The sequence below is a fragment of the Fusarium oxysporum genome, chromosome III (genome assembly GCF_013085055.1).
Source record: "Fusarium oxysporum Fo47 chromosome III, complete sequence".
Lineage (NCBI taxonomy): Eukaryota > Fungi > Ascomycota > Sordariomycetes > Hypocreales > Nectriaceae > Fusarium > Fusarium oxysporum.
The window spans coordinates 1,995,939-2,020,332 of NC_072842.1; the positions used below are offsets into that span (position 1 = coordinate 1,995,939).

Consider the following 24,394-nt stretch of genomic DNA (forward strand, 5'->3'; position numbering starts at 1 on the left):
GCTTATAATAAGATCACAAAATACATCGGTTATGAGGCCATGGCAGTCCATCAATAAATGCCAAGCTTTGAATCGAATATCAGCTGTTAGCCCCGATTCGTCAGGACCGCCGCGACACATGCGTGCTCAGCGACCCCGGTTTAATTTCCCCGATTGCGTTGCTTCTTCCGTTGTTTGAATGAGAACCATACTTCGGGGCCCGGGCCACACCCACCCATGCTGGGCCACCGTTTTCTCCTACCAAAACCCACCACTTTGGTCTTAGCAACATCTAGAGAATAGCTTAAGATAATAGTATAGTACGTAAGACTATTCAGCCGGGAACATGGATTCAATCATGCGTCTCAGTGGGTTTGACTATTGAATGAGACGGCGTTGAACGACTCCTGTTTCTACGGGTTAAAGGGGGTCGTCGTCGTCGTTGTTGTTATTATTATTATCAGCAACTCATCGGTTCCCTTGAGCTCGCAGTCACAAAAGCGAAGAGAATAGAAGCTTGGATTCTGGCAAGGGGGCAAGAAGACTTAGGACTTCTATCCTAAGTGATAAAAATATTTAGGTAGATTTAGGTAAACTTAGTATAGACTTAGGAAGCCTTTAGACCAGTTATTTTTATCACTTGGAAAAAGTCTTTGGTTTTTTCTTGCTCCCTGAGGGTTGGGGTCCAGTACATACTGCACATCAGACCCTGGTTTCCAAGCGCAGTTGTGGCTCCTGTGGGCTGAATGTTTCTTGTTAGCTGATTGCTTTGCTTCCTGTTAGGGGCTATTGTTCAGCGTGACTTTGACGAGTATATCAGATCTGGCCCAACGTTATGCCGCACCATGGTTCAAGTTCTGTACAACGTGGCCGTGAGATGTTGTTGGTTGAGCACCAATTCTGGATTACGCCAACCAGAGCACGACTCAACCGTGGCATGCCCCCTGTGGCTCTAAATACCTCCGAATCATGTTTCTTGTCGTATTTCGTGGGCATTGGCTAATAAAGTGATGGCCCTACTGATCCCACCCATGTCGTTATGTCGTACGGCTGCTCCACGTTGATTGGCCTGCCTCTTTGAAGCGAGATTATCTCCATCTCGGGCCTCTTGTCCATGACCGTTAGCTCATTCATAACCGCGCATCGTCCAGTTTGACCTAGGCATGATCACCGAATATTGACAGGGGAGAGGCACGCAATTCGCGAGGAACAGAGAGGGAAACGGGAAAGACTGAGAGAAGAATAGGAATAGCTCCAGGTACCAGTACCACAGACCAAGTAGGGACCCCCATGGATCCATGCACCACACACACGCACGACCCTGAGGAACGCTCTGAGAAGGTCACCATCAACAGTACCTTGAGGAAAGGTCGTGTTTGGCTTGTGTTCTCCGCCTGTTCCTGTTTCCTTGTCCCGCATCACATCAATTTTAGTATAGGCGCCTCCCGTCGTGTCTTGTCTTGTCTTGACCTTGTCTCTCTTCTTTCCCGTCCCTCTCTTTTTTTGCTCTGCTTGGGCTTCTCTCTTTGCTCTTGCTAGCCTTTGTCACCGACCGTAATACTCTCTTTTTTTGCTCTGTTGTCTTCACTAGTCACTCTCTTTGTTCTTTTTTCTTGAACGACATCGCTCTTTTTGTACCATCCCTTCTGAGACGAATCTGGACGACCAAAAATTACGACGTTGACGACGACGACTCAACTAGCGCTCCTGTTTGTGTTTGTCGCCATACAATTGTCGATAATAGTAATTGGAAACTGAGATTGAAAAGGAAGGATAACCAACACCGAAGAAATCAGGAGGATCATTGTCGTTTGTGCATACCTACGCAAACAAGAAAAAACTGGAACAAAGCAAGCGCAGATCATCACAGCCAGCACTCACCACGCAATACAGCATCAACAATCACGATAGCCCTGCCGCTCGTTACTTTCCGGGCTTATATTCATCAGATCAGCGTCGCCGGACGGGTCTCACGACCAAGGCATCAGCCATTTATTTGTTGCCGTATATCGACTTTGTGTCGTACCGACCTGGAAAGAAGCCTCAAATCAAGGAGTCAAAGGACCGAACAGCGACGGAGCAAGATTGCATAGGGGCGAAAATATCTCCTAGGATTCAACTTGGACCCGTCCTTTGTCCCTACACGAAATCATACCCACATCAGTCCAATTCTTTGTCTGTTTGTCTGTTTGTGAGTGTTGATTAGTGCTTGCGCGTCATCGTTGGATCTGTTGCTACTCCCCTTCGAGTCGAGTGCTTCAACAATCATGTGCTTTGTCGACGGCAGCTGATACGATTTGCACTCTTTCCGATTCTAGAAGCGGCGCAAGGGAAACCAGCCTCTCTAGGGAAACTGACACTTATGCAAAGAAAAAAGCAGAAACATCTTTCTCGAAGCACACACTAGCGAATACGATCACCTAATCGTGTTCCGCATTGGGGTCAAATTCGTCTGTCCTTGTCCCCCTTCAGCTCAAGGAGCCACTTAAGTCAAAGTCGTGTTGTTATTTTAGGTATCCGCCTCTGAAACCGGCTGGTGCACGTCCCCTGCGTTAGTTGGCTAGGCTGGACTGCAACGTCCACCTTTACGCAGCACTACAGGGCCACATCCACTAAAATTATAGCCAAGCGAAAGTTGGCATTGGCACCTCACCTGGATTGCAAGTACTGTAGTGTACTTACTTCAGGTTCATCGCCACGTTCTCAACGGGCCACGCCCGCGGCCGCGACGCATCCATATCCAATCCAATGACTTACTCATCCAGCGGGCCTTCACTCGCTCAGGCCCTGGATATGGGTAAGGAAAGCAACAATGGGAATATGGATACGGATGCCGATCCTTTGCATTCAAACTTGGATCCTTCAAAGTCACATTCCCTTCCTACTTCGGATCTGTCCGTCCTGAGTGAATCTGACCCTGGTTCTATTCAACAATCTCGCTCTGCTTCGCACCCTCGCCTCCTACGTTCCAGCGAAAGTGAAAAGGACATATCTCCTAACCATATTCACCACGCTCATCTCCAATTACATCAGCTCGAAAACGTTGATGACAGAGCCGTTGACGAACCAGCCGAACAGAGCCATCTGCAGCTCCACAAGACCGGCCACCACTCTCATCACTCCCACCATCATCTGCATCGAAGCAAGTCGCCTGCCAACCTCCATCTTCGTGCTGCCCAGCCCAAGCACGTACACGCCATCGCCGATGCCGATGCCCTAAAACCTCGCGCTGAACAAGATCTCGTTACTCAAGTTGTTCAGACTGTGTCGGTTATTCAGGTCGTCGATTCAGTCGGATCGCCAATCGAAGTCCAAACCCACTACGCACCACCTGCTACCGTCGTCGTGGATTCTGCCTCGGGTATCACCGTCGCCGCCATTTCTGACCCGGAACCCAAGATCTCCGTGGCGGCCGTGGCGTCGGATCCGGCTGCGAGCTACAATGTTCCGTCACCTCCCTCCGCTCCCGCCGCGACCGCCGTGGAAACACCTGGTTTGACCGACCCATCACCGTCTGCGCCTGTCCCAGATGCGACCGTATCCGATTCAATACCCGAGCCTGTTAATGACACGACGTTGCTACCCACTGCCGATTTACCATCTAACACGGTTCCTCCAACAAATGAGACTAATGGACCTGTGACGTCGACAGATCCTGACACTGCGAGTCACGAAACAACGTCACCAACTGCTCCCACTACTGTCGTTGACACAACAGCCTCGGACGTTAGTGGGTCGGAGACCGCCCTCGTAACCACCGGTACGAATATTCGCCCCTCCTATTTATAGTTTGAGTTTATGCCAGGCCATGTGCTGACTGACATCGCTTGCTTCAGATGACCTGACCGCGACAACAACCGACACCCCTACTTTAATAGAGACTACATCCGACTTGACCTCGGAAGCGACGCAAGATGTTTCATCAGAAGTGACGTCTGATGAAACTTTAATAGCTACTACCGACGTGACGCAATCAGAGTCCAAACCTTCCACAACCACGATACCGCCAACGACGAACACAGCTTCACGGACCCGCAGTTCTTCCACTGTCCTGGTGGTGTCTTCGACCTTCGTCACCTCTTCTATCAACCCTAGCGACACTTCGACGTACAGCTACTCTGACTCGGTATACTCGAGCATTTCGGCTCAGGAAACTTGGTCTTCTGGCTCGTGGGGAGACGAAGATAATGAAGGAGGAAGCGGTGCCGCAACAGCTGATAACCAACCACCAGCGGCGACGACCACTTCGAACTCCAACAACACCGATACTGGCACACTCTCGCCTCAGCAGAAGCAAGTGATAGGTGGTGTCGTGGGAAGCATTGCGGGCGTGGCGTTTTTGGCGTTCTTCGTCCTGTTTGCTCTCAGGTACAAGAAGAAGCATCCTGGAGGTGGCATACTCGGTGGGAGTCAGTCTGGAACGCGGTCAATTGGTGGCCCAACATCTGGGCCTGACGGTGGAAGTGGCGCATCAATGGCTGAACGTGCTGGGGCATCTGCTGCCATCACTGCCGCGTTTGCGGGACTGATGGGCAAAAAGCAACGACAAACCTCCGAACTGGAGCCTGTCAGTGAGAGAGGGTTCTACCGAGTTTCAGGAAAGAAGCTTCCTTCTGTTCTTCAGGTTGGTGGTGACGGTTATTCTGATCCGCGGACCGAACCTACCTCGACTGACCGGGCGAATCGAGAAAGTGTCATGAGTGGTAACTCTGACTACTGGAGAGGCTCTATGGCATTTGATCCGAGTGACCGAGATTCACCTCACCTTGCTCTTGGGTCACCAATGCGGCCAATAAGTGGCGTGCCTGTAATTCGGTCCGGCCCAGCTCGAACGCCTGTTACAGAGTCGAATCCTTTTACTGACCCGTCACGACCAAGACCGGATTCTGATGCCCTGGGAGGCTCAACGGGTGGTGGCTCCATTGCATCTCGTGATGGGTCGTTTGGCTCACCATCACGGTTCCAGGAGAGAATCTGATTATATCACTATCCGCATTTGCGTATTGCTTTGATTATCCCTGATACCTGAGCGTTCCGTACCTGCTGCAGCATCATGAGCGATCTCACCACATATTGTTAGCCTCCACTGCTGCTACATTAACCAGCTGCAACCGCGAATTCGCGGTCATCACATACTTTTTTCATTACAAACTTTGTCGCTGCCACTTGATACAAGTGGCGCACGAAGCATCTTGTTCGGCGTTTAACGGTGGTCGTCGTACCACTGCGGATCTCTTTGGACGTACAAAACCTGCAGATATGGGTATTAGAGGTGGAGTCACATGTATAAAGAGGAGGACGTTTTTGCCCACAAAACGGAGGAAGCTGGACTGATTCACTTGGAAAATATATACTATGCGACGCTTGATGGTCCATTCTCTTCTTGACTCTCATTAACGACATTTTTGTAACTATCTTGTTTTTCTTGTTTTACTTCGTTTCCGACATTACGACCTCTACTGGGAAGGGGATATATCCCTGGATGGATTTGCAAGCTGTAGACAAAGGATTAGAGAGCGTTGAGAGGAAGAACTGGTCTATATAATAAGCTTGCTAGCCATGATTTGAATAAGATATAAAGGCCTGGAAGGCTTTATTTGAGAGACAATTGCCGTTCTTCGTGCCTTGCTCAAATTACATCAACTGATGTAATCTATAAAATCCCGTTTCTTGAATATATGGAATTAGTTAAGGTTTAATAAACTGCCACGCTAGGTATTTAATACGTATTGTTAGTCACGTTTGGCTCATATTCTCTGTTCAGTAATCCAAGCTATTATAATTGACATCAGATCCAATTTAGATGCATATGGCTTCTTCAGACTTCCGTTACTCTCTTATAGGCTCCGAGCTCTTCCTTACACCTGGCAGTCTCATTAGACTTTCGGTGCGCATCGGCTGTTGCATATCAAACACTACCCGCGGCGAATCCGAAACAACAAAGGGTTGAAGACCCTGAAAGGCGAGGCGAGTGCTTACGGATGACGGATTTTGAAGAAACATTAAAGTGCCTTCTTGTAGGCAAAGTATCTTAAGGAACCCAAGTGATGGCCTCGAAATCCATCGTCAATTTCAGTAATGAGACTTATATTTTGACGTGGACAACGGCTTCGACTCAACAACATCCAATGTTGTTAATTAATACAGTGGCTGGATGAGCCTAAAATGCCCATGCCTTTCTATCAAGAATTGGCTGCTTTCTCCAATACTGTTACGAGTCAAGAAGGAAGTGTCTCGGGATGCACAGCCCCCCTTGGGTTCGGACGAAGCGACGTATTCGGGATGGACGATCTCTTCTCCAATTGAAATTGAATCCACTAAGTTGCCAGGCGTTTAGAGAGCCGTTGACATTGACTAGGTTGACACAAGTTGGCATGGGGGGCTAGATAAAGTAGTTTAGTTAGGTTCCAACGGTTGTCTGTGTGTTTTAGGTCTGAGACACGTCATCAGGGGATCAAGGTCGCATACAGATTCTCTGTAAGATCGGGGGCCAAGAGAGACGAGAGATAACGAGGCTTTCCAGTCTTGACGCAGCGATCAATATTGAAGTGTGACAGAGAGGTATTGATCATAGACTTAGCTACCTACCTTACCTATGTAGCTCTGACGGTCACTTGACGGATATAAACTATGAGATGAACAGCAAGTTTAACGCCAATGTTGCTACTTTGGCTGTCAATATTTAGCAAGCTCTACTAGGCTGAAGCCCATACTATTTGCGGAAGAGTGGCTTGGCTACGCAGGAACGAGTAGAAGGTATCTCTATCAACCTGGAAGACCCACGAAGTGCCGATCGAGCGATGCCCAAGTTCAGAATTGCGTTATAGTAAGATGTTATAGCATGCAAGCAAAGGCTGTATACATGGAGACTTGATCCATCCAGAGAAGGATTCCGGGTCATGTACCCTGTTCTATAAACAGTGGGCTATTCTCAGCGACCCATCGCCAAGAGCAGAGACGAAATACAGTGGAGGCCTTCAGCAGTTAAAATTGACTGCCGTAGAGCCAGGGGTCCTATGACGATCATTTGCTGCAGAGGCGGAAGTTGTGTTTACAAATCTGTACATCATATCATTGCTTGCAGCAGAGAACTACCAAATTGATTGTTTATTCAGCTGATCTGCGGCTACAGTAGAGCATCTCATAGAGCCTATTCTAGAGTGATTGGCTGAAGCCAATGACATCGCCATGAGCTATTGAAGGGAACGTGTAATGACGACTGCCGGCGGCCTCGCCTTGATGCTCGATGGCAGTTAGGGCATGTGCGTACCTCCTAGTAAGAAGTCTCGAGACCTCATTCTCAGTGGAAGAAATACTTGGACAAGCCCAGGATGATTTGTGACAAACTTAGCACACTCTTTGGTCAGTTATTTTTCAACACCCTCCCCTCCACTGATTGAGGGTCTCAGGTCTTCATGCACCAGGAGTGGCAGGTAGGTACCTACCTTCCTTTCCTCGTTCCCGGATTCGAAACAAATACCCGCGCATTGAGTCCTTGCCTTCCCTGCGACTTCTCTTGTCTCACCGGTCCAAGCTGAGGTTAGCAAGGTACCAATTGGCAACTGTAGCAGGTTCCAGTTCCAGTTGCAAATGCTAACGGATACTTGACTTGCCGGTTTATGCTTTGAATTTGTCATTGCCGGTTGACTCGGAAGAATGAAAATTTCGTCAACACCACGATCTGGCGACGTAGACTTGGATTTGAATTCAATCATTATCTTCACCCTCATCGCCGTCGTGACTTGACAGTCGACCACTACTTACTGATACAGTACTGTACACTCACTTCGCTGCTCAGTCAGTACCCGCCAGAGGAGTTCACACCAAGACAAAACCAACCAAACTCCGCCACCCCACTCCATCTCCGCCTCAGTCGGACAGTGATAGTCATAGAATCGGGTCTTAACCAAGCTAACGTTAGTCGACCACAGACTTGACCTGGTCTGGGAGCTTTTTAGCGCACCGGCGCCTCCAAATCGCCCACCTCGGCTTCTTCCTTCTCGACTCCGTCTCCTTGCTCCTTGTCTGAATTATCATACCTTAATAACTATTAGTGATCCGTGGGCTCCGATCTACGATTTACCCCAACCAACAAAATATTCTTCACTCCACAGCTCCGGCTTCAGCTCCAGCTCCAGCTCCCACTCTCCGTATCGCACAGATGATCTCACCGTGACTGAGACTCTCACAGCCCAGCCTATCGCACTATAACGGTTGCTTGTCGCATTCCAACTCTCGTGTCGCAAGGCGACGACTCATTGCCACTGAATTGAACCACGGGACCGCCGCTTTGCGAACCTCGAAACGCGATACTCCCACTTCAACAGACTATTTTAATCAGGAAACCCTTTCACTTCGAACAAGATGGACCATATGGGCTTTCAGGTCCCGGGCATGGCCCCGCCGATCATGAATCATCCGCCGCAGGTTTTTGGTGGTTACGATGGCATACCGCAGTTGCCCCCAGAGATTGCTGCGCAGATGTTCAATGACTCGGCTATGTTGCTTGAAGATGCAAATGACCCCAAGAGAAGGAGAATCGCTAGGGTATGGGACCTAGGATAGATCCCGGCGCAGCCGGCTTAAGAGTATTGTGTGCTGATCGGAACTCCAACAGGCCTGTGATATGTGCCGGAAGAAAAAGATCAAGTGTGACGGCAAGATGCCTTCTTGTACTCACTGTATCAACTATAAGACTGAGTGTGTCTTCACGCAAGTTGAGAAGAAGCGTGCTCCTCCTAAAGGGTATGACCTTTCACCTCATTGCGAAATCATGTGGTTGCTGACAGATTTGAAGTGCCAAGTACATCGAGGGACTTGAGAACCGGCTGAACCGTATGGAGCATCTTTTGAGACTTTCTGGTAAGTGGTTTGAAGAATTTTCTTTACTGACACGACCGCATCATACTGACCTTCTATATACAGGCCTCCTTGACGAAGATGATGATGACCTTGGCGCGTTAGAGAAAAGGTTACTGGAACGACAAGAGAAGTCGAGACAGGTGTCAATGCCTGCGGCATCCAACCCTAACTCACCATCTCAATCGACATCCGGCCCATCGGCTGCTGCAGATGGGGGCGAGATGACCCCTCAAAGCTCACTTACCTCGCCCAAGGATGATAAACGCAAATCAGCAACACCAGCTCCGTCGACAGCTCCATCAACAGCTCCGGCACCAGCTGCGAATGTGGAAGAGATCAAACAGGAAGATCAGGAAGAAGTGGAGGCTCTTTCAGAGTTGATGTGTTCTTTAGTAACAAATAATTTTGGAGAGACCAGATACATTGGTGAGTTACTAGACTATATCTGTATGAACACCCCTTACTGACAAGCTGCAGGGTCGTCATCTGGCTTCTCCATATTTTCACCAAAGGGAGTTTCGTGGGTGAATTCGAAAACAGGGGATGATTCTTTTCAACGGACCATATCGGATATATCTGTCGATGACCACAAATGGACTAATTGGAAACCTGAAGTCTTTGGCGACCTATTCCAACGACCCATCTTCCGGCCTTTGCCTCCCAAGCCTGAGGCACTTTCACTTCTCCAGGACTTCTTCGACAACTTCAATTGCATCTTCCCTCTATTTCATCGGCCGACATTCATGCACCTAGTACACCTTCAATACTCATCAGACCCTTACCAAGGCTCTGGATGGTGGGCCAGTCTCAACTGTGCCCTCGCGATTGCCCATCGTTTGCGAGTCATGAGCAATCTGGTGCCACAGGATGAGGACGAAAAGGCATGGGGTCACCTGAAGAATGCCATCGGAGTGTTTCCCGAGCTGACTATGCGCAACACCGATTTGTTGAGTGTCCAAGCCCTTCTTGGTATGGCTTTGTTCTTACAAGGAACGCCAAACCCTCAGCCCACTTTGCTGCTGGTCTCAGCAGCCATGCGCCTGGCGCACAGTATCGGGCTCCATAAGCGCGGGACGGGATTCAACCTGAACCCCATAGAGATCGAGCAACGGAAGAGAGTCTTTTGGATCGCGTATATGCTAGACAAAGATCTCTGCCTCCGAGCCGGTCGTCCACCTGCCCAGGACGATGACGACATGAACGTTGAGCTTCCGGATGCTGACCCGGAGGACAACATTGGCAATATCCCCTTGGCAGATGGCAAGGGTAAGATGAATCTCTTCCGGGCTATGTGTGAGTTTGCCACTATCGAGAGTGAAGTCTATAAGAGGCTGTACTCTGTTCAAGCTACAAAGCAATCAGATGGTGAGCTACTCCATACCATTGGCGAGCTGGATCACAAGTTGGAAGAATGGAAGGATCGCATCCCGATTGACTATCGGCCCGAGCACGACATCAATGCCTCGCACACTCCTCTGATTCTTCACGTTGTCATGTTGCATCTTACCTATTATAACTGCCTGACAACCATCCATCGCATGTCAGTTGCGCATGGACTCTGGACCAGTCGGCTGGCCAATTATGCCATTCAAGGTCTGAATGCCCGACCACTAAACCCGCGGGTGTTTTCTTCTGCAGCACTATGCACGGCTGCAGCACGAGCTTCTGTCTCGTTGCTAAAATATGTGCCCCAAGGCGATTTTGCCTGCGTTTGGTAGGTTTCGAACTCTCATCATACTAGCGATACACTAACATCACTTTCAGGATGATTCTCTATTTTCCTGTTTCTGCACTGGTGACGCTGTTTGGAAATATCTTACAGAACCCACTCGATCCCCGAGCAAAGTCAGACACCCGACTCATGAACATTGTGGTCACCTTCCTCTCCATGCTTGGACAGGAGGCTGAACAGGGCGGTGTGCATCGAATGCTCGGTATATGTGCCGAGTTTGAGCGTATAGCAAAGGCTGTAATCGACAAGGCTGAAAAGGAACAGTCTTCTCGACGCAAGCGTAAGACCCAGGATACAAATAAATCATCTGCCAACGCTACTACGGCCACGGCTCGACAGTCGAGCACTGCAGAATCAGCAACAACTACTTCAGTGTCTTCTAATTCTCAGAGAAGATCATCACAAGCCCAGTTATCGCCTCCCCAGAACGGTGCCTCAATGGGACAGTTCTCCATGGGTAGTCCAATGAACGACCCTTCTCCTTCAGCAATGTCAGCTGGCTGGCCTCAAGAGTTCCCGGTGCCTCAGTCGGGCGACTTTGACTCAATGAATTATGGCGACACAAACATGAATTCATCTCCGCAGATTCCAGTGGCGGCATTCCAGCAGCCCCTTCTTCCGCAAGACCTGTTCTCTCTGCCAATGACACTAGATTGGAGCTGGGCCGAGATGACTACTGGCGCATACCCAACAGTTGAGAACGGCAACTTTGGAGAGGACTGTAACAATTGTTAAAGGATATGAGAGTAGTGGGTGGCAATGCATTTTGAGATGCATGTATATCATGTTGTGAGAGGATGTAATGGCTGGATATAATGAGATATGCGCAATGATACTACATACAAGGCTTGGAAGATGAGCGAGTATCGGTTTTTTTCCCCTTTCAAGTAACTACCTAGATCTGTTTCTTTTTATTTGCGCGGGATACATACGAAGATTAGCAAGCGATAAGTGTTGACGGTCAAATATCTTTGCGTACGGTCAACCTGATGAAACACGACCTCCCTGCTTGAAGTTTGGCTCGTCCTCCTCACTCCCGTCGCCCTCTAGGCTGAGGTCTTCTTCCTTGTTATCGCCTCCTGCATCGTAACTGAAGATATTTGTACGGAGTATGTGATCTGGGTTTTGCTCCTCTCGGAGAGTGGTCTTTTGGAGTTTTCTTCCTCTTCTTTTTTAGTGTTGATGATGGATGAGGCCCCAATCTGTACCAAGATGAGCGTTGATTGCTGCTATATTGGGGCCTGGGTGTAAACTTTGCTACCTATTCCTCTTTTCCTGAATCTCGCCTTTGATGTAGCTGTTCAGCTGTTTGAGGTCTTCTTTAAATAAAACCCCAAGGCAACGCCGTGGCTGTATCTGTTTTATCGAAGGCATGTTGTCAGCTGGGAGGCCATCGGCGATGTTAGTGGCAATGCGAAGAAGTGATCCTTTTGCCTCTGTCTGTGCTTTTTGTAACCAAGCCAATCCCATGAACGCGAGTCTTCTTTTGCTTTTATGCCTGGCGTATCGAAGGAGATGTTGTCCCTCTGTAGTCCAGGCCTCGATCCCGATGATAGAAAATGGCTCGGCCTGAGTGCTGGCTCTCATTTCGTGATATCGGATTGGTGGCAGTTGCAGGATCTCTTTGGGTCTCCCGGCTGTCATCGACGCCAGAATCATCTTCAAGATCGCTGATTCTTTCTTACTGGGCGTGTTCGACTGACTAGAAGCAGGGCTGTCGACAAGCTTGCTGTGGTGTTTGAGGTTTACAAATGGGCCTCCATTAGGGAGTAGCATAAGCTGACCAGCGATGCCACACCATGTGTTGAAAACCGGTGCTCCGGTGAGCATGAAATGCATGCCCGTACTTCTACCAACGAATGGCTTGGTTGAGTTGCGTATTCTCCTTCTTTGCCGCATGTCATTCGTCGATGATCATAGTTGATATCATCTTGCCTTCTTGCTCGTAGAGGCCAGAGTGTAGAGGTCGATGCGGAAAATCGGTAACGATGCTCATCGTGGCGTCGGGCAACCTCTAGTCCATGAAGGTGAGCTAGCGACCGATGGAGTTTTTACAGTCTTTCTGTATTGAGATGATAAGCATCCGTGGCTACAGATAACCACATCATAAGTTGACATCATGCGAAGACATCAAGTAAGGGAAGCTTGAAGATCTGGTGATGTTGAAGGATGAGGAATTGGGACGTGACAGTGTGGTGCGAGTGGAAGGAATTTGGGAATCTAAAGACCCTAAACTTAGGATCTCTGTAGGCTTCAGAAGGAGACATGCCCAATTGTAGATAGTACAGTACTAAATATAAGGCCGCTTGGTTTCTTGCGAGTAATTGCTTGATTTTATATGTAAATTATATGAGAGAATATGCGGCCTCGTATCGGTTCCATCATTATACATTTGTATTTGGTTGACGCCACCCGCTCCATCGAACTTATCGTAGAGTATCCTAAGCCTACCCTAAATATCCTAAGTTTATATCCTAAATATCCTAAACTCTTCAAAGAAAGTTTTGTCTCTTAGGATCATCTCCTGGGGGCCAGCAAATGCATACTCTGTTGTGGATTACCTATGATGCTCAACTTATCTATGTTTCTGTTTTCTTCTCCTTCTTTTGGCGTTATGCATCGTGCACGCCATATAATGTATTCGATACCTATTGCGTTATTGTTGCAGTGCATGCCTGACTTTACTGTTGTATCCGCCCATTGATGTTGAGATAGTCAACAACTTCATTTGGTACAAGGTGAAATGGCATAAACAGGTCAAAAATTATACCTAAACCTTCTAGTATCTTGCCCAAGCCCTGACTATTGTTATCACCACTGCCCAGTGTCCGCGCCCCTCGTGCTAGGCCGTGTCGTCTTTTGAGAGAAATAAGAAACGTGGAAACATGCCTCCCCTACCCCCGAGTGACCGGCCAACCTTACCCATATGCCGCCTCTCTCCTTTGCCCAAACGCCATGCTCGTTGGGACGCACATGTCGTGTGTCCGTCCCCTCAGAATGCAGAAAAAAATGAAACCCCAAGATTGAAGATTAAAAGCCGAGGAGGCTGTCAAAGCAAGTAGCACCGAGATTTTTTTGTTTGTGTGGCGTGTACGAGACCCAGGGAACAAGAGCCTGTTGGAATCGTTTCATAGTGTGTATACAAGTCGTGAAACATGAGACATGACTGGGCATCTACCGTCAAGATATTTCATGCGCCCACCATGCCAGGGCCGTAGCTTTGCTGGCGCATAGCACTCGGGTATGGCGAGGTGTTTCCCGGGTTCTTCTTGCGTCGCTTCTGGCCGCCCTCTCCCTCTCCCGTTGAGTAGCCTCCTTCCACGGCTGTGTCATCGTCAGGGTAACCTTCACCATAGCCCTCGAAACTGCTATCACCATATGTTCGCTTCTTCACGTTACGCTTTGGTCGGTTGGGATCGTTTGCTGAGGGCCCCTGAGCCTTTAGTCGTCCTACTGCGCCAGGTACGTTGAGCGGAGTGTTGGGAGCGGTGGGTCTCGCCGATGAAGTTTGCTTTGAATCCAGGCCGGGTGACTGAAGTCCTAATCTTGAGATGTCCCAGTCCTTCTTGCCTATAGGTCCCTTGGCCATGGTGACTGCTCGTCCGAGGGCGGAGAGACTTGCTTGTGATAGCCCGTGTTTGATGTTTTGACCCTTAACTATCGTGTTGTCCCAATCCTCATCGGGCATGTGCAGGATGTCGAAAAAGTCAGGTTTCTCGGTGTTAGAGTCCTTGTCTGTTACTCGCACTTTCCAGTTGCCAGCAATACCTAAGTTCTTCATATGGCCTGTGTAAGATGAACGTAATGCGTTCTTTTCTCCGTTTGGCTTCTCCCGGGCTACTTCGGCGGCGAGCCCACTGAGGTTGAACATGTCATAAAGATCTTCCGAGACGCGCGGTAATGATTCTGGATGAGGAGTCTGGCAAAGAAGGTATTTCTTCCCCACATCGAGATGCAGGTCCTCAATGCCCAGCTTGCTTTCCTCGGTGTGAACCTTCTTCTGCTCGCGGTCGCCGCTGTCATCCACAGAGCGCTTCCGCTTGTGGGGAGAGTCGTCGGTCATTGCAAGGTCGTGATGGGCGCTTCCAGTGACGCTGTGGGCGGGAGTCGGCAAGGTGGTTGGCGTGGCTGTGGAGGTCATTGAGGTTGTCACGCTTAACACGGGCTCCGAGGTCCCGGAGGAGAATTGCGATGGGCTCTGGGGAGTCTGAGGATGGAACGACATCGTGGACGACTCCGCAAGGGAGATTTGTGGGCGAGAGTCGCGCCGGTCGTCGACCGAGAGTCGCTGCGCTCCGCTTCTCTCTTCAGCCGAACGTCATGCACTGCACTGGGTTTTCCTCGGGACTCGGTGAGCGGAGCCGGCGCGGCGCGGGCAGATAATAGTTTTGCAGTGGTCTTTGCAGAGTTCGAGGAAAGGAATCGACGATTTTTTTAGGAGAAATGGGCGAATGTCGCTGGCGCAGAGCGAGGGTTTTGGCGTCGAATAGGGCGATGTTGGGTTAGGATGTCAGAGGTTGAATCAGGGTCGGGGGCGAGAGGTGAGGTGTGGACTGTGTGGAGTGTTTGGAATGAGGGAGAGGCAGAGGGTGATTTGAGCCTGAAAGACAAGGCATTCTGGTGAGGTGGGTCTGTCGGTTGTCAGTCCCGTCAGGAAAACGGCTGGAGACAGGAACCTGCCAGGCGGGCTGGCCGCTGTTCCCAGGCTGTTCACTGGCTAAACTAGGGGCCCTTTCAGTGGCCTTTCGGCTCACTGACCACTTCTCGGTACTATCTTCCGCTAATCTGAGTGGCTGCTGGCCTGAACCTGGCAGCCAGAACAAAGACAAAAGAACGTACAGCCTTCCTGCCCGAGTGATCGCAACCATTCATTGGCTTGACTCCTGCACTGTCGCATTCAGCTCCACAAAGACGGTGACACCGAATCACGTCTCAGCCTGTGAACTGTGTTGGGGCATACCACTTTTGAGTTCCAATGTCAGATTGTGAGTTAGTCTATATCAATTCGAACAAAGCAACATCATCCTGACAAGTTTGTGGTCCCTTTGGTCTTTGTCCATCTTGTTCTTTCTGTAGCTAACACTATTAAGGTAGTAACAAGCAGGTAAGAGGTTGGATCAAGGCAGCTCAACAGAGCACTAGGTCAGTAATATAGATGTCTAAACAGAATCTCAAGTCCGAAGAACGTTACTATATGGAGATAATTGAACTGGCCATCTTAATCAGGTCCAATGAGTGCAAACATATCGCATGACCAACTAAAGAGCTTGAAACTCTCAAACTTGAGTAGATGTCCATGAGCAAAGATTCGTGCACGCTGTACAAGAGCCTTTTCGCTGACAGTTCATCAGCCAGTAGAAAGAAACTCTATTCACTTAAGCAGAAACTATGTTTATAACAAACTGACCGTAGAATTATTAGTAATTAATGAACCGATATCCTAAGCGATAAAGATTTAGGTAACTTTCATATGACTTAGTAGGTCTTTAGACTAGTTATTGTTAGCACCGTGATTACATGGATGCCAAAAGTTCTCTTGCTCCCTGAAGCTTGGTAGTGTTGAGGGAACCAACAGTTGGATATTTTAAAAGGCTTTTGGTGTTGTTCAAGATAATGATGCTGTCGTATCTCCACTCCGGCCCGTCACCCAGAAAGGGGAGCTGGTGGATGATCATATCACGTGACTAAATCGCGTCGATAAGATCTTGTTCAAACCGCCAAATTTTTTCCCTCTTCTTTCATACAAACAAGACCACCACCATCCCTCAACAACCGTCAGCTTGCTCGATCCTACCCTGCTGTAACACCTTGGGATATGTGGTCGAGAGCACACTTCAGTAACCTTGCCTAAAACCATCATCACGAGGGCCCCTTGTGCGGCTACCATGATGCGATGATGACCTGATGCAAGTGACATATCCTCACCCTTTGGGTCATTTATTGCCCTGTATCAAAGACAACAAGAAAGACCCATTGGTCCATTGCCCGTGATATCGTGCGCGGTGTGAATCACTCTTCTATCTGTTCACCTTCAACTTCTCCCATGTAAGTTCCGATAATGATCTGGTTCATGCTATCGGTACCGTGATGACACCCAACATCTGGTAAACCTAGTAGCCTTGTCTGTTGTTTTCAGTTCGATGTCGACCATCATTGATAACCGCCTGGCTGCTGTTAGGAAAACTGGCTTGCCTGACCTTAAAGAGCTTGCATTAGTATCCAGGGTTCTATTCAGAAATTGAAGGAAGGCTAATTGTTAGCATCTGCTAGATCTCAGATTATCACTACATATTGGTAAGGGATATTAATTCTTTCTGTAATGCAAGATTTGATTTTTTTAAACATGTTATTGCTTCGTGGCATTGCTATAATTATTAGCAATTGTCCTCGCCCTCAAGGAGCAAGCAAGAAAACTTCAGATCTTAACAAAGGATGCCAGTAATAAACTTGTTAAAGAGCCCATTAAGCTTATAATAGTTTGCCTAAATCTCTTTGTTATGCAGCATGTTATTGCCTCGCCTTAGCAGTTTGAGTGCGACTGGCCTGAATTTACTAGTGTTTGTGACCGGAAGGTAGGTTCTGAAATAACATATACTAATAGGGTTCTGAGAGATGTCTCATTGCTTAACGAGGACATTGATCAGATATCATTATAAGATGATTATTCCTTGAAATTGGTTTTTATTCTTTGGAACAAGCTGTCAACGGTTATGCCACCTGGGCCGACGCCGATCTAGCAAACTAAATACTTAGTATCAACTTGCTCAACCAACCTGAAAAGGGAACAGAAACCAGTCTGCCAAAAGCCAAACCAGAACAATAATTGCGCCGATTGCCACCGATGATTGCGCCCTCCACTTTTCACTAAATCCCAGCTTTAGATGTTCATCATCATGCCATTTGACTTACTCCCTGAACATAAGAAAGGGTCATGATCATTACCAGATACCGAAATCATCAATTCTAAGATAAAACATTATACGCCCTGATGCACCTGGTGCACTTCACAATGCAGACCAAAAAGAGAGAGAGAGGGAAAAAAAAAAAGAAAAAAAAGAAGAAAAAAAAGAAGAAAAAAAAAGAGATAAAAGAATTAAACAGATAACAGCAGGAAATAAAAGGAATGAAGGCCAAATCGAACAGTATGAAGGAGAAATATATACTCCCTTATGAGGGATCCCAGACGGCATATGGGCTAGGCCTATAGTAACAACATCCTGCAGAATTTGTCCACAAGCTGTTTGAAGCGTCGGCAACTTGGAGCTGCCAGGCTAGGGCTTGGCTATTGGAGTACAATGGCCACGGGCTCCCCATCGATGGTCATCAAATTTCTGTTCGGTGAACTTGGTTCTCGGGAGGAGCCCTGGAGCCGGGAACTGAGTTTGCATCGTAGCCACTCATGGCAATAGAGGGGTTGCTGAGCGGTGCAGGGTGGTAGATAGATGGGTGTCGGTCTGAGAGGTTCGGGCTTGTGTTTGTCCCCCTGTAGGAATAGTCACCTGCATCCCCTTTCCATGGCATATTGGGTCGCAGCGGCGACTGTGAGGATTCCGATCTGGCCCTGCAGAGGGGGTCGCGAAGCAGAGGAGGCGGGATGGGCTGGGGGCTCGATCGATGAATTTCAACAGGAGTTCCAGGCCCATGGTGTTGCGCAAATGGGTGCGATGTTCTCGGGCTGCCTGTAAGGGGGGCTGTGAAGTGGCCGCCATAGGGATATCGGTCACTCGGAGCTGGTGAAAGCGGCGATGCAAGACCTGAGCTTGTCAAACTACCGGCGGGGCTGTACCCCATCCCACCAAATCCTGGGGTCATTACGGTCGGAGAAGCATGTTCGCTTGTATCATGCCTTCGTCCGTCGACGATCAAGGGTCTTATCATGTGCTGGGCATACGATTGTGTATTGAAGTGTCCTGGTGAGGGCATAGGAGCATTCATGCCATGGACTGCCCCGTAGGGGGAATGGAGGGCCTGGACATTGTCAAATCCCTCAGGGACTGCTCTCATCTTTATCATACGATCGCGATCATCAGCATTCAGCCGCTTGATTTTGGCACGTCTGTCACACGGGTTAGCGAGGACTATGCTGACAATTTATGTGATGATTACCTGTTCTGGAACCAAACTTGGACCTGGCGCGAACTGAGGCCAGGAATCTCCCGTGAGAGCCGCTCACGGTGTGCCGCATCTGGATGAGGCTGTTTTGCGAACTCACTCATAAGGAACCGTGTTTGCTGGTGGGTGAGTCTAAACCAATAAGCTCTTGCCTTGGAACGAGCAACGAGTACACTGACCTGAATCGCTTCATCTTGCGTCGAGCAGCCGCCCTTTCTGCCGGAGTTTGGGCTGAATGCTCTCCCTCCCCGTCAAGCATATCGTCATCATCGAGGTCGTCCTCCTCTTCATCCTGTGGCGAGCCGATTCTTGCTCCTTGGCTGGATTGAGTGGATGAGACGTCGTTTGTTTGGCGACTTGGTGGCACGAAAGTACTATTAGTGGCTGTTTTTGAGGTGCTGATCAGCCCTGAACTAATCACGTCCTCCATATCTGCGGCACTGGGTTTCATCCCGTAGCTATCATTTTGAAGGACCGAGTCTCTGGGCCCTGGCAACGACATCCCACCTCGGTCTATCGTCTGGAGATGGGGTGAGTACATCTGAGTCGCCCCGGGCCTCATGTGAATTCCCAGAGCATTGCCTCTGTTTTCTGCTGGGTGGTGCATTAGGGAAAGTCTTGAGGCTTCGTTCCGTGATTGATGTTGCTGTGCAGGTCCACTACCACTGTGGGAAGTAGTTGGATTGTGTGCTTGCCAGCTCGTAGGGGCCGGCAGCTCGACATTGACATCGTAAGGATTAGACATGCGAGGGCTTGTCGAAGTAAGAGATGCTTCGTATCTGCTGAATGGCCAACGGCTATGTTCTGTTTCGTACTGCCTTGTGACAAGCATTTGGACGATATGTTGAAGGGGGATAAGCCCAACTTAAATGAGAAGAATGGTCGTGAGACCGACGAGTGTAGCTAGACAGGTACACTAACACAGTGCCCCTCCAATGTTTCTGTCTTGCTTTCACGGACGGGTCGGCCTGCTGCAGAAAGGTTGAAACCACTTCCGAGATGGCAACGGAAGGATGAACAAGGGCGTGATAGCTTAGCGGCGAGTCAGCATGTAGCAGATTATCACTGGATTAGAAGAAAAGGAATGTGAAGAAGAGGTGATCCTAAAATAGGTACGACGAAACAGATATCGTATCCTGGGGACGAAACGAAATGGTGATGATTTAAACGAAAGACTCTGGAACCTGTAGTCTGGGGAATGAAAAGAATGGATAAGAACATAAACCGCAACCTGGAGAAAGATAGAGTTGATATGTCTTCGATCGGAAGGAGTGATATCCAGAATGTTGTTCACATTGACGCTGGGCTGGGGATGGATATATGAATCCAAGCTGGCAAGTCAAAACACGCCTTATGGTGGAGTCAGACGAATGAAGCCGTCACTGCCATGTCCTTGCCCAGGGGGGTCGAGCAAGGTCACCATATTTCGAGGACTTCCCCTGTCATGGAAGGTGTAGAATAAGAAAGCAAAAAGTGTGGTGCTTGCCCACGCACCCATGGGTCTGCGCCAGGAGTGAACACCAACGACTAACAAGAGGTGGGGTTAATATCTGATGCTGTCTGGCGGAGAGTTGAACGAGCGATCCGTTGCATGTCTGAGCTCTCTGGTGCTGCATATTCACGGGCCAGGGTTCCATATCGGAGATACTTATCCCACTCTTTACTACTACATACGTATGCTAGGACAGCAGAAACAAGCTTTCGAGCTGATTCATGAGCTTGCTTATGGCATATTGGCGACGAACTGGGCCTGACACGATGGATAGTGACATGTGTCGAGAACGACACCAGATTAGAGCATCCACACGGTATCTGTTGAGGTGCTGAGGTATAGATGCTGTTGTTCGTGATGAGACCTGGACGTAATTAATACAGTCAGCGAAGATGCAAGTTACAAAGAACCACAAGGATGAATCAAGGGTGCAGTGCCGGGCTAGGTTTTCTCTGAAATTGTTATTGAATTTTCTGAATCTGCGTCGACGTTGCGGCTTTAGTGCATGTTGCGCATAACCGTTGTCGCGGCTTGTGCGGGAACGAGCCAATAGAGTCTTGACAGGGGTGTAGAGGGGTGCAATGCTGCACTGTGGGTAGGATGTACGTGTAATCTTCTCCAGGATCTGACTGGCCCTCCAAGATTGCAGGGGTATTTCATGGGAAAAGCATATTTGGGCGGGAGGCAAGGACGTGTGTTGAATGAAAGACACGGTCATGATGAGATGAGGGACCATTGGCCAAGAAGGCTTATACGTATTGTTACAGGAAGAAAGTGGATGAATAATGGGGAGATCGTAAGGATGATCGTCCTCTACCCTGTGAGATATGTAACAAGGCGCGTGCAAGGCTGGGCCGTGTGATGGTGAAGCGAGGTGAGGCGAGACAAGGTATCAAAACAACGCATCCGTCGCTGGTCTGGCCAGATCAGAGATAAGAGTCAAGACATTGTTGAAGGCGGTCGAAATGGCCGCCTAGGAGGCATTCGCAAGTAGGGCAAGAATCAGCTAGAGGCTGTCATATGTAGTTTGTGGCTGGGCTTGTTTCGACCTTCTCCAGCCAAGTCTGACAGATGACTGAGCTGAACCCCTTGTGTTTCTGTTCCAAGTTCGAGATTGTGGGGACGATGAGCAACAAAAGTTCAGAAACTCCGCCAAACAATCCATGGAAACGTTATTGTTAGGACGGCACTTGGAGTCCTGGCCAGGGGTGAAAGCAGAATGACAGGATCAATCCAGAAATTACTGCGTACGTATACATACGTACATGCAGTGCGGTGTAGGGCCACCCTGATGAGAGGGGTGGCACTGTGGCAGACTTTGACAGACAATGGCAAATGTTACAGGCATATCGAAGTCTCCGGTGCTCGAAGGGAGACAACAGTAAAGCCATATGATGTCGCGGGTAACAGAGCCTCTCTTGAGCCTTGGGGATCCTGTCGAGGGGCTCAGGAAGATTCTATTTCTGGTGGCTAACAATGAACCCTTGATTGACTTGTGGATTGTGCGGGTAAGACCGGTGGGATGTTTTGTCGCTCCTCTAGTTGTCACAGGCGATCATCTGTACTGCTAAAGGAATGTGGGAGTGGTAGCGGTTGCATTGACTCGCGGGTATCCGTACATGGAACGACTTCATTGTTGGTGCCCGTTCCGTCTGCGCTCGAGCAAACATGGGCGTGTTGACGAAGCCACTGCAAACGATAGAAGACCTATACATCTACTGACCGCAAGATCCGCGATGCAGATGTTGTGCTTCATGTGAGTCGGGTCCGAACCTGCGATGAATATCAGCGTCGTTGTCCTGGTGTTGGTTGTTCGCACCACTTGATCTTGAGATGGACTGTGACAGTGCTTTGTTGAAGATTGATTTGTTGGTGGTGTGGCGCGATAGGAAGCGAAGCCTGGAAAGACGCATTGCCGATCATTGGGCCGTTCCTGCCTCGATCCTGCCAATCTAAGTTTAGCAGGCAACATGTTTTGGATTCTGACAGACATCAATCCAAATGCACCTGCTTTTACTCCGTCCCTTGGGCACTCATCAAACCTGAAGTGGGCAGGGTACTAGGTGTAGGCTTGATTGATAATTGATTGAACACCTACCTTAGTACCTACCTTTCCCAGATACGTACGTGGATAGGAATTATAGCACTGTCCCTGTAGAGGTACACAGGTACTTCTTAGATACCGATACCGGTAGACTCCTCCTAGTCATCTGCTCCTGAAGAACATCAAACAACCCGACGGCATGCTTTCTCGGCGCCTAGTGTACCTTATTTCATGCGGTGCCAGGTGCCCGCCAACGGGTAGTAGTGCTGTCCAGGATCAGGGATTATGATTAGCCTTGTGAGCCCGGATCTAGACGTTTCATCCTTCGACTGGGCTTGAGCTTCTACACATCCACCATGGATTGACGCTGTTCCCGATGGGATCAATACTTGCTCAACAGCATTGATGACGACTCCAGCAATCACTGAAACGACCCTTCTTTCCACGGCATAGAAACACGGGCCTTATTATGAGCCTCAATCTTCCGTCTCTAGCTCCAACGAAAGTAGGGACTTTCATATCTAAAGCCCCAAGATTTTTCAAGACTGTCTTCGACGTCCACATTTATTGCCTGACATGGGGTACTGCAATTACCGTTGGTGCCAAGGTCCCAAAGCTTAGGAACAGTTCTAATTTGCCGAATACCACATGATTCTCAAACTGCCGCTTTTCTTCCTGTGTCAAACGGGGTAAGACGAAGAGGTCACCTTGCTAACATGAAGGCTTTGCTTGTTGTCTCATTTCATCTGAGACGAGCCTCTTATCTTCGCAAGAAAAGCTGACCAGATTGAGTCAGGTTGGGATTGCACAACATCATCAAGACTGTCATTGACCAACTGCAGCAGAGATGTCGCTGAGACAAGTTTTGACTTGCCCATAGCGCAGCATGGGGAACCAGAGAACAAGCTAGCATCTCGTAATACAACGGAATCTTGCTGATCATAGTACTATTGCGATCACATATAGGTACGGTACAATGCTCTGTCAGTAGCCGAATCAGGGTACAAGCTTGATCATAAGCGAACACAGAATGCAAGATAGGCAACACTAACATTGAAAATGTTGTTACTCGCTGTGCCAATCCCGTTCGCACGGTATCCAGTCGGCTCCATGCATACTTTCGCTTCAAGGAGAGAGCTTCGAGTCGTTTCGCAAACTAATCACTTGGCTGCTGTCGGGCAAATCTATGTTAGGAAGCAGCTAGAACGCGCATTCCACCAGCCCGTCCATTATTCTGTGCGGCTGCAGAACATGAATATTCATGGTTATGGAGACACAACGATGCACCTGATTCGAAACAGCAAAGCTCTGAGCTCCATTGTGGTAGCGTCTTCCGGAAATATTCGTCCATCAACCAAACTTCAACGGCCACCTCAAAAGGGCGATTGATTTGCAGCTTCCGTACACAAACGAATATGTTACAGACACACCTCTTTGTCCCCAGATTTCAGGAGTGCCTTCTCCGCCTTCGATGAATGGGCTCTGGGACTTTCAAGACATGGATGCTTGAGTACCGAAGCTGACTATCTCTTGAAAACAGAAAACCTTCATTAGGGACTCAAAGGCAGTATACGATCTCATAGGATATGATTGATCATACTTCGAATCTAACGAACCTGATCCAGCACACAACAACACCATAGAGTTTCTTCTGCATCTACAATTCGTCCAAGGGCCTACGAGTCCTTATTGAAGTAGAAGATTTTGAAGAGGTGAGCCCCTTCTTTCTGTGAAAAGAAAAATAGCCGTGTTCGGTCTTGAAGTCGCCAATCACCCGTCCTTCGTGTCGTTTACCATGGTTGAGAATTCCAAGTGGGATCTTCTGTTGGTTCCACTAGCGTTTTGACCAGGATGCCAACGTTCTTTTTCTTCGAGAACCTTATCCTAGGTATACTTTGGGGGCCCCTGCCTGTAATCACCTGCCCTGATATTAAACTGTTATTAGAATTCTGCTTGTAGGCAAGTTTGCGAGGATTGAACCTTAGCAAGTTCAGAGAATTTGCTTTGGGAATCTCTGGAAACCGTATGTTTTGATAGTCCCCGAATTCTCCTAAATTTACATAGCCTTTGCTCAACCGGCCGAAACTCATGTCAAATCCATTAAAGTTATATATGTACCTTTGTAGTAGGTTGCTCTTTTTGTTGTAAGGGAATAACCAAGCCATACGGTGAT

General features: G+C 48.7%; 5 protein-coding genes across 5 annotated transcripts; 2 read left to right on the plus strand and 3 right to left on the minus strand.

The window, feature by feature from the left end:
• Positions 1 to 2,727: 2,727 nt before the first annotated feature.
• Positions 2,728 to 4,957, plus strand: FOBCDRAFT_198533 (uncharacterized protein; the record flags this gene model as incomplete). The annotated part of the gene is made up of 2 exons (XM_031176133.3): positions 2,728 to 3,739; positions 3,816 to 4,957. The coding sequence occupies 2 exons, from the start codon at positions 2,728 to 2,730 to the stop codon at positions 4,955 to 4,957; spliced, it is 2,154 nt and encodes a 717-aa protein (XP_031047266.3).
• A 2,956-nt stretch (positions 4,958 to 7,913) lies between these two features.
• FOBCDRAFT_21743 (fungal-specific transcription factor domain-containing protein) lies at positions 7,914 to 11,696 on the plus strand. Its single transcript, XM_031176135.3, has 6 exons — positions 7,914 to 8,526; positions 8,597 to 8,724; positions 8,777 to 8,841; positions 8,905 to 9,267; positions 9,319 to 10,555; positions 10,606 to 11,696. Exons 1-6 carry the CDS (start codon positions 8,344 to 8,346, stop codon positions 11,306 to 11,308), a joined length of 2,679 nt encoding a protein of 892 aa, XP_031047268.3. The 5' UTR covers positions 7,914 to 8,343; the 3' UTR covers positions 11,309 to 11,696.
• Positions 11,697 to 11,830: 134 nt separating this feature from the next.
• Positions 11,831 to 12,472, minus strand: FOBCDRAFT_198535 (uncharacterized protein; the record flags this gene model as incomplete). The annotated part of the gene is made up of 1 exon (XM_059608921.1): positions 11,831 to 12,472. The coding sequence occupies one exon, from the start codon at positions 12,470 to 12,472 to the stop codon at positions 11,831 to 11,833; it is 642 nt and encodes a 213-aa protein (XP_059466942.1).
• Positions 12,473 to 13,699: 1,227 nt separating this feature from the next.
• FOBCDRAFT_21753 (Rox3 mediator complex subunit-domain-containing protein) lies at positions 13,700 to 14,902 on the minus strand. The gene has a single exon (XM_054703781.2). It carries the CDS (start codon positions 14,796 to 14,798, stop codon positions 13,764 to 13,766), a length of 1,035 nt encoding a protein of 344 aa, XP_054559756.1. The 5' UTR covers positions 14,799 to 14,902; the 3' UTR covers positions 13,700 to 13,763.
• Positions 14,903 to 17,663: 2,761 nt separating this feature from the next.
• On the minus strand, positions 17,664 to 19,551 carry FOBCDRAFT_289969 (uncharacterized protein). The gene is made up of 3 exons (XM_031176138.3): positions 18,865 to 19,551; positions 18,680 to 18,817; positions 17,664 to 18,629 (listed from the first exon to the last, which is right to left on the minus strand). The coding sequence occupies exons 1-3, from the start codon at positions 19,515 to 19,517 to the stop codon at positions 17,897 to 17,899; spliced, it is 1,524 nt and encodes a 507-aa protein (XP_031047271.2). The 5' UTR covers positions 19,518 to 19,551; the 3' UTR covers positions 17,664 to 17,896.
• Between the last annotated feature and the right edge of the window lie 4,843 nt (positions 19,552 to 24,394).